Source organism: Haemaphysalis longicornis, unplaced genomic scaffold, assembly GCF_048455015.1.
Source record: "Haemaphysalis longicornis isolate Haplotype H1 unplaced genomic scaffold, Haemaphysalis longicornis Haplotype H1 scaffold_1, whole genome shotgun sequence".
Classification (NCBI taxonomy): domain Eukaryota; kingdom Metazoa; phylum Arthropoda; class Arachnida; order Ixodida; family Ixodidae; genus Haemaphysalis; species Haemaphysalis longicornis.
The window spans coordinates 295,887,416-295,902,532 of record NW_027526203.1 but is presented as its reverse complement, the minus strand read 5'-3'; the positions used below and the strand labels follow the sequence as shown (position 1 = coordinate 295,902,532).

Below are 15,117 nucleotides of genomic sequence, written 5' to 3'. Positions count from 1 at the left end.
TCCGTCGGATGATGGTTTCGCCGTACCACCCTGCGTCGAATGGTGCTGCCGAGCGGGTGGTGCAAACTGTCAAGGACAAGCTCAAGAAGAGCAAGGCTGGGGATTTCCGGACGCAGGTTGCCCGAGTCCTGTTCCAGTACCGGACCACACCCAATGACGTCACGGGCCGTGCCCACTGCGCGCTCCTGTTGGGCCGGATGGCGAAGACACCGTTGGACGTGTTGCACCCAGACCTCCGGTCCTTAGCACTCCTGAAGCAGCTCAAGCAGAAGCTGGCGGCTGACCGAGGTTGCCGTCCTAGGCCCTTGCCGGAGTCTGGGGCTCCGGTCTTTGCCAGGAACTTCCGGCCTGGTCCACGCTGGTCTGCCGGGCACGTGGTCTCTCCTGCCAGTGCGTCGTCGCTGCTCGTCCGCATGTCGGACGGGACCACGTGGCACCGGCATGCTGACCATGTGAGGCCTCACCTGGCAACCTCAGCCACCCCCTCAGGAAGCCAGCAGGCAGGGGAGCCAACTACACCGACCGCTGCCAGCACAGCACCAGGGGCTGGTGCTACTCGTGCCTCTGCGGCGCCACCTGCAAGTCCGGTGACACCTGCAAGGCTGACAGCTGGGGCGAGAGTGACACAGGCGGCACCCAATGCTGCCACAACTGCTTCGACACGTGTGCTCAGGCGGAGTAAGAGACTGCGGAGACCGCCGGATCGCTACCCGCCGGGGTGAAAGGTAGAGTTTTTGTGTTTGTGTGGACAAACAAACTTGGGGGTGAGGGGTGTGACAATTGAGTGGCGCCCCCCAACACTAATATTCGTTGGCCACTAGGTTCAGTGGCCCCACCAGGCTCGGTGGGCAACATTGTGTGTGGCCGGAGAATAAACACCACCGAGCACAGCAGCTCGCGGTCAGTCACCGTCACCACCACCACGCTGCATGTCGTCACGCGGCTGGAGGGTACCCCTACCCTCCCAAGTTCACGAACGCGGAGCTAAATTGTGACATTCTCTTTGCGCGATGCCCTCGCAAACTAGTTAGCCAATCACGGATGGAGTGTCGGCTCACGTAAGGCATTATCTGGATACGAAACGCTTATTTACTTCCGGAATGGCACATGGCGGCTGGCGGTCGCGGCAAGGCAACCTGTCACGCACTTCATTCAGTAGATTCATTGTACTGCCATGGTCCAATGAAATGCAAACATGAAAATATGATTCAATTTTGAGTACGGGTACCAGGTATGTACCCGGCAGAATAAAAGTGCTTCTGTGGTCGTAAAGACTAGCGACCTCACTCGACCGTATGTTCTTTCGGAGAGGATAGACTACTGAGGGCGTGATGGTCTTGCGTGTTTAATCCCACACAACGTGATGCCCTGCGTTTGTCAGTCCTGTCTCTCGTCCGTTCTTTCCCTTAGCTTTTTTTTTTTGCCCCAGCGTACTCATGTGATCGTTACTACGAAAAATTCCGGGTCATCTCCACTAACCTGAAACCTGGGGAGGGGCAAAGCACGCAGTGATTTTCCCACAGCAAAATCACTGCTAATGGCCAATGAAAGACAGAAGACGATTTTGTTTCAACTACACACATATTCTGTACATTTATGATATACAATCAGCAATCGCGTAGCCAGTCACAGTCAATGTGCATTATGTATTTATTAGGTTCTTCTCCCTCGTCCTAACGCCCCTGGTGTTGATGAGGCTCCTGCACTTCCAAGTCGTACATCGTGCCGAGTTCAAGTAGAGGTATGCAGCTTTGCTGTAAGTCTCGTATCTTTGAAGCACGAAACGTTACAACGCGAGGCCCTGGAAAACGAGTGTCCCGGTGTGTGTTTTTAGTACGCGTTACGTTCTAGCAGGAAGCGTCGAAAAACGAGTGTCTCCGTGTTTTAGTACCGTGAATACACGAGACGACGACAGGAGACGCCGACCGCCCGAGCCCCTAAGGTGCCTCTCCCCTAAAAAGGCCGGTCATACAGGTAAGAATGGAATTCGGTCACAGTCCACGCCGAAGCCAAGCACTTCTGTTCCGTAACTCAGCAGTTCCCTTGAGCTGAAGCTAAGAGGCTGCTAACGTATAAAACTACACGCTATGGCTGCATTGTCGCTGTGCTAGAACACCTCCTAGCGTCAGTGCGGACTTCGGCTGGCGCAGAGACGTTAGGGGGGGCTAGCTTGGTGAGTGGATGAGCATAGAAATAGTGTGCTCCAAGTCAACTTCCGGTTCTTGTTAAAGAGGTCGTGTCAGCAAACCCTTCAACAAAGCGCTGAAAATACGAGCCGAGAAAGCTTCGAACGCATTTTGGTGGAAGGGGCGCGGGAAAGTTATTGCCAGCGCGGGTTTTCTAGGAATTAGCTTGAACTCCATGATCGTTGACGAGATGGCCAAGGATGGTAATTTGAAGCTGGCCAAACCGACGTTCCGAGATTTGGGCTGAAGGCTTTCCCCTCCTAAAAATGGCTGGAATGTCCAAAAGGTAAGTGAGATAGTCCTCACATGAGCTCGAAAATGCGTTAACGTAGCAGATGAGACGTTTTGAGAGAAATTGACTTTCGCACCAACGTCACTCGTACGTAACTTTCATGATGACATTCTGTATACACTTGCCTTTTTTAACAAGCTTTCGTGTTGGGCAGAAACGTAAAGCCGGTTAAATCAAAGGGGGGGAAATGTGCGCATCATAGTTCACAGCCAACATTTCATGGCCGCCAAGGTTTTGCTGAAAGAAAAGAAGGAACGGGTTTCACATTGGGCTTTCCCGACTCCCTTAAATGCTTTCACAGAACCCTGGGGTAGGCGAAATGAAAATTTCATTACAGTTGCTTTAAGGTGCACACTGTAGCGACGACCCCCGTCCGTGCTATGCGAACTGATATGTCGCTCTCTTACTCCCCGACCTCTGTCCTGCGCCAATTACTCTGAACGTAATTTCAAATCACGCACTTTCCGCCATTACGCACTTGGTCGTTTTCTGAAGGCGTGTTACGAGAAGAATGCGATGTTCTAGAGTTGACGGTGCTTAATTTTGCGCGAGACACATGGCCCCCGCATGCGATTCGGGATGGGTGGGGGATTACAAATTGGTAAATACAACGGGGTCGTCTTCCCAGAGCGTCCTAGTAAACCGCTGCGCAGCAAAACATTATGCAGCGGGTTAGCTGCTCTCGATGCACTGATTGGAACTGACACCCCGTCTGAGCTCAGTCATCCATTGGCCGTCTGCGGTGATAATCCCCGTGACGCTCTACCTGGTGCTAACCGCCGCGGGGCGCTCTATAAAAACGCAAATACAGAGAGCAGCACCATTTTCAATATTTCTTTCTCGGGAGGAGACAGGACCAAACAAAAAAAAAAAAGACTGACTGGGGACGAATCTCTTTTTTATTATTTGTAATATGAGAGAACTTTATGGGATATTTCGCTCGCTCGCTAGGAGAGCTGCCACGTTGAATTTTTCAAAATTCATTGACCCTTAAGCAAATTTCGAAAGCATTATAAAATAGGCCCTCGATTATTGCGCATGAACAGATTGATTTATCAGATTTTTTTTGGCTAGCCAGTCAACCGGCTGGCACAGTATTCGTCATATTTTTTTACAAGGAGTTTTCTGCCTCTACGCTTTGGTTTCTATTCTATCTTAATCGTGGCGTTGCTATGCGGGTTTAAAGCAGGCCACGGAGTGTGATAACTAGGCTGTAATGCAGGTTCCGCCTACGAAATCCACGTCCGCTTGTTCGAAACAATGCTTCGAACTGCTTCGAGTTGCTTCGTGTGGACCTTGCCTCCTCCTCCTCCTCCTCCTCCTCGCCCTCCTCCTCCTCCTTCTTCTTCTTCTTCTTCTTCTTCTTCTTCTTCTTCTTCTTCTTCTTCTTCTTCTTCTTCTTCTCCTCCTTTTTCCATCACCGCCGCCGCCCAGACGCACCACGTACAGCACGAAAGAAGAACTAAAGAAATATGCTCCCACTATAATCGAAATGTGTCTTTATTTTGTTTGCAGGGGCGGCCTATTTGGTAGCATTCGTGTTGCCCCAAACAACGACGGCTACGACTATAGGTCGCTTTTCGCGTTCGATGATACAATTGAGGCTTTCGCGTTCATAAATGTTTATTACTACTGCATGATGACGATGATGAACAAATTAATTTTTTCCAGAGCTAAGAAAGATCCCAGAAGCGCCTGCATCCTCAGACGGCGGCCCGTATGCCTTGAGCACAGGCGGCGTACGAGGATAGATGGATGAGGGCTTTTCGAAGGTCAACATCTGAGCTGAGCACGCTTGTCCTCCACTGCACTGCTCGTGCGTGCACGCGACGCGTTGCACGTAGTCGATGGCCATAGGAACGGGGCATGTGCACTTGCCTGGACGGGAAGGAGGAGAAATGAATGAATGAATGAATGAGCTTTATTTAAAGGAGGCACGAAGCCCTTTGTGGGGGGGGGGGGGGTAAGTGGGGAGGGGATGAAGAGGGATACCACTAAAATTCATTGTGGGATCATAGGTCCTTTCGAGGGCGTCTTCGTTCTTGGGTGCCGCCTAAAAAACGCATGGTCAGGCCCTCTTTATACTGCTTTGTAGAGACCACTCTCTAGTGCGTATCGGCCTATTGCTCCGAGTAAGGATGCGTTACTCCGGAGTAGCTGTAAGTGCGCGTGAGCGTCAGATGGCAGTGGCCACTTATCAAACAGGGCGGCTCTGCCCTTGTCGAATGTCGTACAGTGCCAGATTAAATGATACAGGTTAGGCGTTGTAGCCTGCCCACAAAAGATACACGTGGGTGCCGATGTGGGGGAAGTGTCACCGTTAAACCATTTTCGGGTTACGTTGGGGGTATATGCCGCGTTTGCGTAGGCCTTGTTAATAAAGATTTCTTCTTGCCGTCTGAGGGAAATTCCAGCGGGCAGAAAGCCCTTAGGGGTAATGTCTTGGAGCCGCTTACGGCTTTCTTGTTGCAAGCGTTGGCGCTGCAAATACCATGTTACTGGAGTAGGTGCCGGCGGAGGGTTGGAAATTCTGGGAGGAGAGGTTAGGAGGCGCTCCCTTGCAGCGCCGTGGACTTGCTGATTTCCATCTGCTCCAACCGTGTGACCATGTGTCCACGCAACTCGAACAATCGTGCCTTGTTGCTGGAGGGTCTGTATTAGTGCTATAATGTGATTTGCTGTTGCATTGTGAGTGTAGGCCTTCTTGAGCTCGTGTAACATTGTATGAGAGTCAGTAATTAGTCTTAATTTCGTGACGTTAGTTGGTGCAGAGTGTTGCAGTTGTTGAAGCGCCCCGAGTATTGCAAGGAGTTCAGCTTCTTTGGCGAGGCCATCGGTGTGGGCTATTTGGCGGCGGCCATTGAGGGGAGGGTGTTCAGGGCATACCCAGGCAATGGCCGCTTGCGCACCGTCAAGTGAGGCATCTGTGAAGATGTCCCTTTCATCAGGACCTTTGTCTTGCTTAAGTTTGTGTATATATCATTCCCGTACAGCCGTGTTTCGTCTTGGGATTGGTTCCCGGCGCACGATACCGGTTCTTCGACGACCCCAGGGTGGGATTGAAGGGGGTATTAGCGTGGGGTCGACTTCGCTGTTTTGCAGATCCCATCGTCTGAGTGCTTGGCCTTTCGGCGTTAGGCCAAGGCGTTGCTGGTGCCTAAGTTGCGTTTCTTCCACTATGCTGGTTAGTGGTGGCAGTTGAGCGGCCTGTTCGAGGATATCAATGCGGGTGTGTTTATGGAGCCCAGTGATTGTCCGGATTGTTGTACGGTACAAGACATTCAGGTCCCGTATATGTTTTTGTGACAGAATGTATGCTGGTATTCCATAAGTGATTCTGCCGACCGCCACCGCTCGCGCAAGCGTAAGGCAGGCCCGTTGGCTGGATCCGCCGAATTTGCTTGATATGCGGGAAATTAGGTGCATTGTCTGTCGCCAGGTTGTGCGTAGTGTACGAATCCACGCGTGGAGACTGTTTCAGCTATTAACCTGAACGCCGAGTAATCGGATAGTGCCGTTTTTCGAGGTTAAAGTTTCGGTGCCCATTTGAAGTGTCAGTTTTTCGGCCGGGTTTGTTAGTCGCCGTCCATCTATACTCAGGAATTCTGTTTTGCTGGGTGAAAGTTCCAAGCCAAGTTCTCCGGGGGAGTTTTCAAGGCTGAATACTGCTGCCTGTAGTTCAGTTTGCCTGCGATCTTTGCAATTGTAATCAGCTGCTTCCGTCCAGACGACAATGTCATCGGCGTAAATAGCAAATCGGGCTGAGGTGTTTCACTCTAGTGCGCGAGCCACTCTGTTTATGGCCAAGTTGAAGAGAATTGGGCCGTGTATTGATCCTTGGGGAACACCCCTATCAAGAAAAAGTTTGAGGTGACCACTGGGAGCTCTTGCTGTAGAATCGAATTGGTCGGTCCTCCAGGAAGCTGCATATCCAGTTCTGTGCTCGCTTATTGGGGAACGCAGCTGCAAGTTCTTGAAGAATGATATTCTGGCTGACGTTGTCAAATGCCTTGCGCATATGGACGGCCAGAAGGTAATCAGGTAAGTGTTTTCGAGATTGTTTATTAATTACTCGGCGAAGTAGCCAGATGTAGTCGTGGGTACTCAGGTTGGGGCGGGAACCGGTTTGGGATGGGTGTAACCAGGCCGTTTGCTCGAGATGGTATTGCAGCCGGTTGTTGATGAGTATCTCGGTGAGCTTGCAAATAGTAGGTGTGAGGGCAATCGGTCGAAGGTTTCAGCTTGATGAGAGTATTTTCCAGGCTTAGGAATGGGGTGAATGATGGTTAGCTTCAGGTGTTCGTTCACCGTTCCTTGCTTCCAGGATTGATTGATTTAGAAAGAAGACCTTCTTTGGCGGCTGTAGGCAGATTGCGTAGATCTTGTCACGTAATACCGTCATGGCCAGGGGCAGAGCGTGGTTTCAATTGCCCCATGGCTAAGACAAGTTCGCCCATAGTGAAGGGTTGTTCCAGATTTTCTTCTGGGCTGGGGATTGTGAGGCGAGTTAAGGGAGGCAAGTGTTTCGGTGTGCGAGTTGCGTGGGGGAAGAATGTACGGATGACGTTGTCCTCCACTATGAGGGGCTCCGCTTGCAGCATTAATTTCTCCATAATGGGAATCCTTATTTTTGACTTCCGAGCGAGACTGCGGAAAATTCCCCATAGTTTTGACAAGCCTTTTTCCTTCCCTAGACGGTCACATAGGTCGTGCCATTTTTTGTTCTGGAGCGTGCGTTGGTACTCATTGATTTCCTTGTAATGGTTTTTTAGCTTTATCGAGTGCCGGTATTTCCGTCCATCTCTTTGGAATCGCTCCGTCAGGCGTTCGGCAGTACGAAGCAGTTGTGCCATGTGCACGTCCAACGTTTCTATTTCTAGAATAGTCGATATCGGTTCTACGCAGGAGGACTTAGCGTTTTTAATACTGGTGAATATGGCTGAGAGTGTGACATCTGGAGGCAGCTCGAAGCAGGTCCTGTACTTGTCCCAATTGTGAAATTGTACCCTGTTTCGTTCTCGTATTTTCTTTGAGTTTAGTTCAAGCAAAATGGGATAGTGATCGCTAACCCATGTGGTACTGGACGTTTCCCATTTTTTAATGAATCCGGGTTTTGAAAGAGTACGATCGGGCGTGTTGTCAGCCTGTTTGGAGTGCAATCCGGCCCGTGTAGGCATAAAAGGCTCATTTCGGAGGATAAGGCTGCTGAACTCAAGTGCTGATTCCAGGAGTTTTCCTCGGGCATTCGAGGTTTGGTAGCCCCATAGGGTGGTGCGAGCGTTAAAGTCGCCCCCGACAACTACGGGCCCATCAAAACGGATGGTTGCGAGATGGGTGATCCAGTCGTAATCATCTCTGTACCCTGAGCTGCTTTGGGGGCGGTAGTATGCTGAGACGAGAAGAATAGGCCTATTGCCGGGGGGTTTAATTCAGACCACAATTATTTCTCTATGGGCGTTACTCATTTGGTCCCATCTGTATTGGACGGCTTCACAATCTTTACGTACTAAGATGGCTGCTTGACCCTCTATAATGGGTGAGTTGTGACCAGGGTGCACGATTTTGGGATCCATAAAAGTAGCATAGTTAGGAATGTTACATGGTCCACGTGTTTCCTGTAGGAGGATAGCGAGAGGATTATGACAGTGAACCTGGTGTTTCAAGAGCGGGCCATTTTGGAGAAAACTGCGACAGCTCCACTGAATGATGAGCCTGTTAGAGAGTTTCCGGGGAGGGTTCACTGTTGGGATGGTTTTTTATGCAGCTTGTAGGTAGTTCTGCCTACCGAGGGGGGTTCAGGCAACGGCCTCGTCAAAACATCACGCACAGAACATTGCAAGAGGAACAATTGCGCTTTACTCAAGCAGTGGAAAATGAAATATAAATGGAACAGGGGATACAATCAGCCAAGCACATAACAAAAGCACTTCAGGGTCCCAGGGCTTACGGTACGGCGGGACGAACGGCGGGTCTTGCTGACGTGCGTCTTCTTCGAGGTGGCTGACGGCGGTGGCTTCTCTCTTGTCACCGGCGGCGCTTCCGGCCGGCAACTCCCCCCGCTACCAAGCGCCGCTGCCCTTATCTAGCGTGCCCAAAAATGTGCCACGCCCCCCCTCCATCGCACAGTCTTTCTGCCGTGTGTTCCCAGATGGCAGGAGAGGTGGCGCGCGGCAGTTTGAACGGCCTAACGTGGGCGCTCACAGGGGAGAATCCCCACACTTCCCCCCCCTTGGAAAAAAAAAAGTTCTTGGTTCTTTGCTACACGAAGAGAGAGAGAGAAAAAAAATAAACGAAAGAAAAGGGAGAAAAAAAAAATGTCCGAGACTCGTTTACACACAGTCCTCGGAGTCCAGGATTGCGTCCATTGCTTGGCGCCGCTGGTCTGGGCGCAACCGCCGCAACATTGCCAAGGCTTCTTCCAGGGCGTCCTGGCTGTTGTTGCCCTCCGGGCGGTTGGCGCGCAAGGCTCTTGAACGCTCTCTGTGGAGAGCCCCGGCACGATGGTGACGCCAGCTGATTTCCGGCACTTGGCACACTTCACACAGCGCAGCCAGTTCTTCCTGGGTGTATACCGGCCGTGGTTCTACCGGGTGACGTTCTGCGATTGTGAGCCCCTGAAAGGGGGCCGGGACGGAGGTGCGCGGCGTGCCGACGAGCACTTGAGGCTGGTCGGACCACTCGAGACGAGAGTGCCGAGACATCTTCTGCAGGCAAAAGCAAAGAAAACACAAATGAGCCAGTAGTTAGTGACGCATGCGCAGATTGTATCGTGGTGACGGGGAATACTCATGTGTCGCGCGCTTTCCGCGGCAGTCTTCTCGCTGATTCCCGTTGGCTGTATCCTCGCGCGAAAAATACCGCTTTAGTTCGGACACGTGCACCGGACCGTACGATGCACCTGTGGAAGAGTTTTTCAGCACATACGACAGGTTAGACTTACCCACCACGGTGTACGGGCCATCCCACCTGTGTGCAAGTGAGGCGGTGAAGCCCTTCGACGCATCACTAAGTGGATGTGTTCGCTTCAACACAAGATCACCCATGGAAAATTGTACGTCCCGTCGGCGCTTGTCGTACTGGGACGTCTGGTCGAGTCGGGAGATGTCGAGATGTTCGCGGGCCTCCCGGACGGACTCTGTTAGCCGCTTGCGAAGGTCAGCCGCGAATGTCGCGGGGGATTTATCAGTGCGATTCTGCGTGGGTTGGAGCGAACTGTCGAGAGGAAACTTGAGGTCTCTGCCAAAATTAAGTTGCGCTGCCGTGAAACCGGTAGATCTGTTAATCGTTGTCCGCGTTGCGAAGCCCATCTCGGAAAGCTTGTTGTCCCAGTCCTTGTGACGGCCAGTGTGAGCAATGAGCATCGATTTAAGGTTTCGGTTGACCCGTTCCGTAATGTTCGCTTGCGGGTGGTAAGCCGAGGTGCGGGTGTGACGTATTCCCAAGGCGTGGCAAGAATCTCGGAAAACCTTACTGGTGAAATACGTCGCGTTGTCCGTGATTAACTGCGAGGGGAAACCAAACCTCGTGAACACTTCCAGGAGGCATTCCCACACCTTTTGAGAGGTTAGCTTCCGCAAAGGAAACAACTCGACCCACTTTGAGAAGTGGTCTGTAATTACCAACAAGAACTGGTTGCCTCGAGGACTTCGAGGAAACGGCCCCATCACGTCGCATGCAACGATTTGCCACGGCGAGGTGCTATGGACGGATGTCATTGTTCCAAGCGGCAGGCCTCCACGTGGTTTGGTCTTCTGGCATATGGGGCAGGAGCGAGCGTACCGAAGTACATCTTGTCGCATTCCCGGCCCAGTTGCTGTGCGACATAACTTTTCATAGGTTTTTTGCCCAGACGAGTGACCCGCCAGAGCGGAGTCATGGTAGTAGCCGATGAACAACTTACGCAACTTGCGGGGAACGACAACTCGGAAAGGAGTTTGTGTTGAGTCGTCGTCTGCCTGGGGAATGTATCGCAGCAGAATACCATGATTTCCAAGCAAGTAGCTGTCAACCTCGTCGTTCCGGGAAGCTTCTGGAGAGTCTGTTGTCGACAGCTTGTCGATGACTTTGCGACATAGACCATCGCTCCGCTGTGCCGCAACCAAGTCCTGCTGGCTCACCAACGATCCCCAACGGTCGTTCGTGGGGCCCTGCACTGCTGCAACCACCATACTTTCTTCGTTTTCCACCTGTGTATCAGTAAAAAGGGGAGCGCGTGACAGCGCGTCAGCAACTGTATTAGTGGTGCCTTTCTTGTATTCGATGGAGTAGTCATAACGTTGCAGCGCGAGTGCCCAACGAGCGAGTCGTCCTGCTGGGTTTTGAAGCCTCTGAAGCCAGGAGAGAGCTTGGTGGTCAGTCTGAATGGTGAAGCATGCTCCGTCTAGAAACATGTCAAATTTTTTCAGCGCGAACACAATCGCGAGGCATTCCTTTTCGGTGACGGAATAATTGCGTTCGGCTGGCGTCAGAGTGTGACTGGCGAAAGCCACTGGTCTCAACACTTGATCCCACTCTTGCAGAAGTACCGCCCCCAAGCCGAATTCACTGGCGTCTGTTTGTACCACAAACGGCTTGTTTAGGTCAGGGAGTTGCAAAGACGCATTTTCTGCTAATGCTGTCAGCAAGGTTTGAAAAGCGGTCTGTTGTTCGGACGCCCAACACCACTTCTTGCCTTTGCGAAGTAGTTCATTGAGCGGTACAGAGATGTTCGCGCACTGGGGAATGAACTGGCGATAAAACGCAATCATGCCAAGAAACCGTTGCAAGCTTTTGACGTCGCTCGGCGGCGGGTATTGGAGTATGGCTTGCAGTTTCTCTGGATTTGGTCGCAGAACGCCCTTGTCAACAACAAATCCGAGTAAGTTGATTTTTTCCCCGGCCAGCTGTACTTTGCCGGGATGTATAGTCAGCCCGGCTGCGCGCATGCGCTGTAGCACTATCTGCAAATGTTCCACATGTTCCTCGAACGAGCGCGAAAAGACAGTGACGTCGTCGAGATAACACAAAGCGAATTCGTGTTTCGCGTCACCCAGAATAATGTCCATCATCCTTTGATATGAACTGGGGCTATTGCTTAGACCGAAAGGCATACGCACGAATTCAAACAACCCTCGGTGACATGTAAACGCGGTCTTCGGTACATCGTCTGGGTGCATTTCTATTTGTAAATAGCCACGTGAACAACCCAAGGTCGTGAAATACTTCGCGCCTGCCACGGCATACGTTATTTCGGTCACCGACGGGAACGGATAGGCATCTCGTTCCGTCATGGCATTCAGTTTTCGGTAGTCGACACAGATTCGCATAGATCCACCTTTCTTACCGACTGGAACGACGGGGAACGCCCAAGGACTCTTTGATGGACGAATGACGCCGGTGTCGAGCATCTCGTCCAAGGCTTTGTCGAAAAGCGCTCTCTTGGGGGCGTTCATTGGTCGTGGGCTGCATCGCCATGGTTTTGCGTTCCCAGTGTCGATGCGATGCTGCAAGACATCCGTTTTTCCTGGTTTTTCCGTGAGCATGTCCGCATACTGGCGCAGGAGGTCTTCGAGCTGTTTGCGCTGAGACGACGTTCCTTTGAAATTCTGCAGCTCCTGTAACAGGTCTGCCGGCAGGCTTTCAGTCAACAAAGCAGCGCGAGACCTGCAGGGTAACGGAGGACCCGCCGAGGTCTCAAACGGGAAAAAACCTGGGTCGTCGCCAAGGTAGTACCCGCCAGCTCTGATGTCCAACCGCATAGCAACATCTGCGATAAAATCTGTGCCTAGGATCATGGCAACCGACAAGCCCTTGAGATACAAAAACCTTTGTCTCTTAGCGCGGGAGCTAACCGATATGCGTAACCGAACAGCGTTTGTGCTCTCCGCGGCCGCGCTCGACGCCATCCTAAGCATAACTTCGGTATGGCGAAATTTTACCCGCTTTGCCTTGCAGTGTTCGAAAAGCATATCGCCGATAAGGGAAACTGTGGAACCGGTATCAAGGAGTGCAGTTACGATCTTGCCGAGCACTTTGACACGAATGGTTGGTGACACTAGCTTGGGGGGATACTGCATGCGATCCACCGAAGGCACAAGAAAAGATTTACCAGGTGTGTTGGCCCGCTGCGACTCGCTGCCTGGCTTCAGCGACGCCGGGACGTGAAGTTTTCCCGAACGCGGAAATCTGTCCTCGGTGGCGGGCCCCTGCTGACGGGCCTGGTTGCGTCCGTACCACATTCGTCCGCCGGATGGCTCGTCTTCGTGTGGGACCGGGTGGCCCACGGCCCCGTAGCCCACGTTGGCTGGGACCGGGTGGCCCACGGCCCCGTAGCCCACGTTGGTTGGGACCGGGTGGCCCACGGCCCCGTAGCCCACGTTGGCTGGGACCGGGTGGCCCACGGCCCCGTAGCCCGCGTTGGCTGGGACCGGGTGGCCCACGGCCCCGTAGCCCGCGTTGGCTGGAGTGCGGTCACGGTATCGGTTCTGCGGCCGCCTTCTTGGTGCAAATTCGCCCGGATCCAAAGCCCGGTGTGTCGCGGACTGCGGCGCCCACGACTGGAAAGCGCCAGGCCCGTTCCAGGCACAGCTGGGCTCCAAGGATTGGCTCGGCGTTGGCGGTGGTGCATACTGCAATTTGGCGAGCAGGCACTCCTGAATAGCGCGCGCGTTCGAAGCAACTGCATTCAAATCCGCGTACGTTTGAGCATACAAATACGGCTGGAACCAAGGATGGCACTGCCGTAACACACGGGCAACTTGCTCAGCTGAAGTAGTCTCTGGGGCCGCTCTCCTGTATAGTTCCTGCATAGCGCGTACATACTCTAACAGGCTTTCGTTAGGGTGTTGCGTCCTGAGATCTAACTCACGGAGAATGCGAGTGTCGTATCCAGGCGGAAGGAACTCAGAAGGAACTACAAAGGTGGCCCACGACGCAAACGGGGACTGCAGGCGCCACCAGCAGGCTGCAGGCCCTTGGAAAACCAGTGGCAATACCCTGGTTAGCATATGAGTGTCCGACGCTCCGACGGCGGCCTTGTAGTAATCGAGCTTGTCAAGGAAATCCGCGACGGACAGACGGTCGTCATAGCCGCGGTAGGTTGGGATGTCAGGCTGAAGACGGGGCGCCGGGTCTTGTAGAGTGCCCAGGTGTTGCGTAAGAGCTTGACATAAGCCGGCCACTGTGGTGAGAGCTTCGCTGAAGGCGGTGTCGGGGGCCGTGGCCCCGACGACTGTTCCCGAACGAAGTTCCTTTCCGTCGGCAGCGGACTTCATTGCTGGACGCCAAAGAAACTCCGAGAACCAACGAACTCGGGCGAAGGAGCTACAAAGATGCCACCGTATAAATCGAGCACGCACCAGCACAAAGTCAACTGCGGGTAATGCTTATCAGTTGCGGCGCTCGCCGGAAAACTGGACATTCGGTGCCGCGGAAAAGAAAGCTGGGTAGTGCGCAGGCTTGTTGAAAAGAAATGAAGTCGGGCGTAAGAGCAACAACATTATACCCGGCTTTCAGCAGCAAAATACATTTCGCTAAGCTGAAGTGCTAAGTTCCAGAAACAGCTGCCGCTTGCAAACAAATGCACGAAAGTTTTAGTCGCAATTTGCTCCTGTGCGTAAGCGTCTTGCTGACAAAGGACTGTGCTAGCCTAAATACACGTTGGGCGCCACTGTAGGTAGTTCTGCCTACCGAGGGGGGTTCAGGCAACGGCCTCGTCAAAACATCACGCACAGAACATTGCAAGAGGAACAATTGCGCTTTACTCAAGCAGTGGAAAATGAAATACAAATGGAACAGGGGATACAATCAGCCAAGCACATAACAAAAGCACTTCAGGGTCCCAGGGCTTACGGTACGGCGGGACGAACGGCGGGCCTTGCTGACGTGCGTCTTCTTCGAGGTGGCTGACGGCGGTGGCTTCTCTCTTGTCACCGGCGGCGCTCCCGGCCGGCAACTCCCCCCGCTACCAAGCGCCGCTGCCCTTATCTAGCGTGCCCAAAAATGTGCCACGCCCCCCCATCGCACAGTCTTTCTGCCGTGTGTTCCCAGATGGCAGGAGAGGTGGCGCGCGGCAGTTTGAACGGCCTAACGTGGGCGCTCACAGGGGAGAATCCCCACAAGCTTTACTTCATCCAAACTCGCAGTGCCTATGTAGGAGCGTAGTTGGTCCGTGAGAGGGTCAAGGTCGGTCTTAAGCGAACGAATGTATCCATGCAGTTCTTGAATCCCTTTAAAGGCTCTCTTCAATTCCTGCGACGCCTCAAATTTAAGTTTTGCCTCCCTTTGTGCGAGCATTCGTTCGGTTACCAATTTACTTGGTACATCTATGGTAGTATCGGGTGGGGGTCGCTTCTTTGATTTGGAGCGGCTGCGTCGAGGAGGCGGTGGTCCTCGTGACTTTGACTGGACACGTGCTGGGGGTGTCCAGGCCTGATGGAGTTCTGCTCGTAACTTGGGTAGTTCAGCTCTGAGTTCTTGTATCTCTTATTTGAGAATCTTGTTTTCGTGCACGATGGAATTAGTGTCCTGTTTTTGTGATTGGGCGGTACTGTCTTTGTGAGGGCCTGCCACGGCATCGGCCCAGGTGACACCGGTTCTTGTTTTATATTGTTGCGTCCTGTCAAACAGGGCGCAGGGAAGTTGTCTTGGCGAAGACGCCGA

At 52.8% G+C, this 15,117-nt stretch overlaps 1 protein-coding gene across 1 annotated transcript; it reads right to left on the bottom strand.

Moving 5' to 3' along the window:
- Nucleotides 1–8,263: 8,263 nt before the first annotated feature.
- LOC144148476 (uncharacterized) lies at nt 8,264–14,562 on the bottom strand. Its single transcript, XM_077680015.1, has 2 exons — nt 12,566–14,562; nt 8,264–9,182 (listed from the first exon to the last, which is right to left on the bottom strand). Exons 1-2 carry the CDS (start codon nt 13,728–13,730, stop codon nt 9,016–9,018), a joined length of 1,332 nt encoding a protein of 443 aa, XP_077536141.1. The 5' UTR covers nt 13,731–14,562; the 3' UTR covers nt 8,264–9,015.
- Nucleotides 14,563–15,117: the final 555 nt, after the last annotated feature.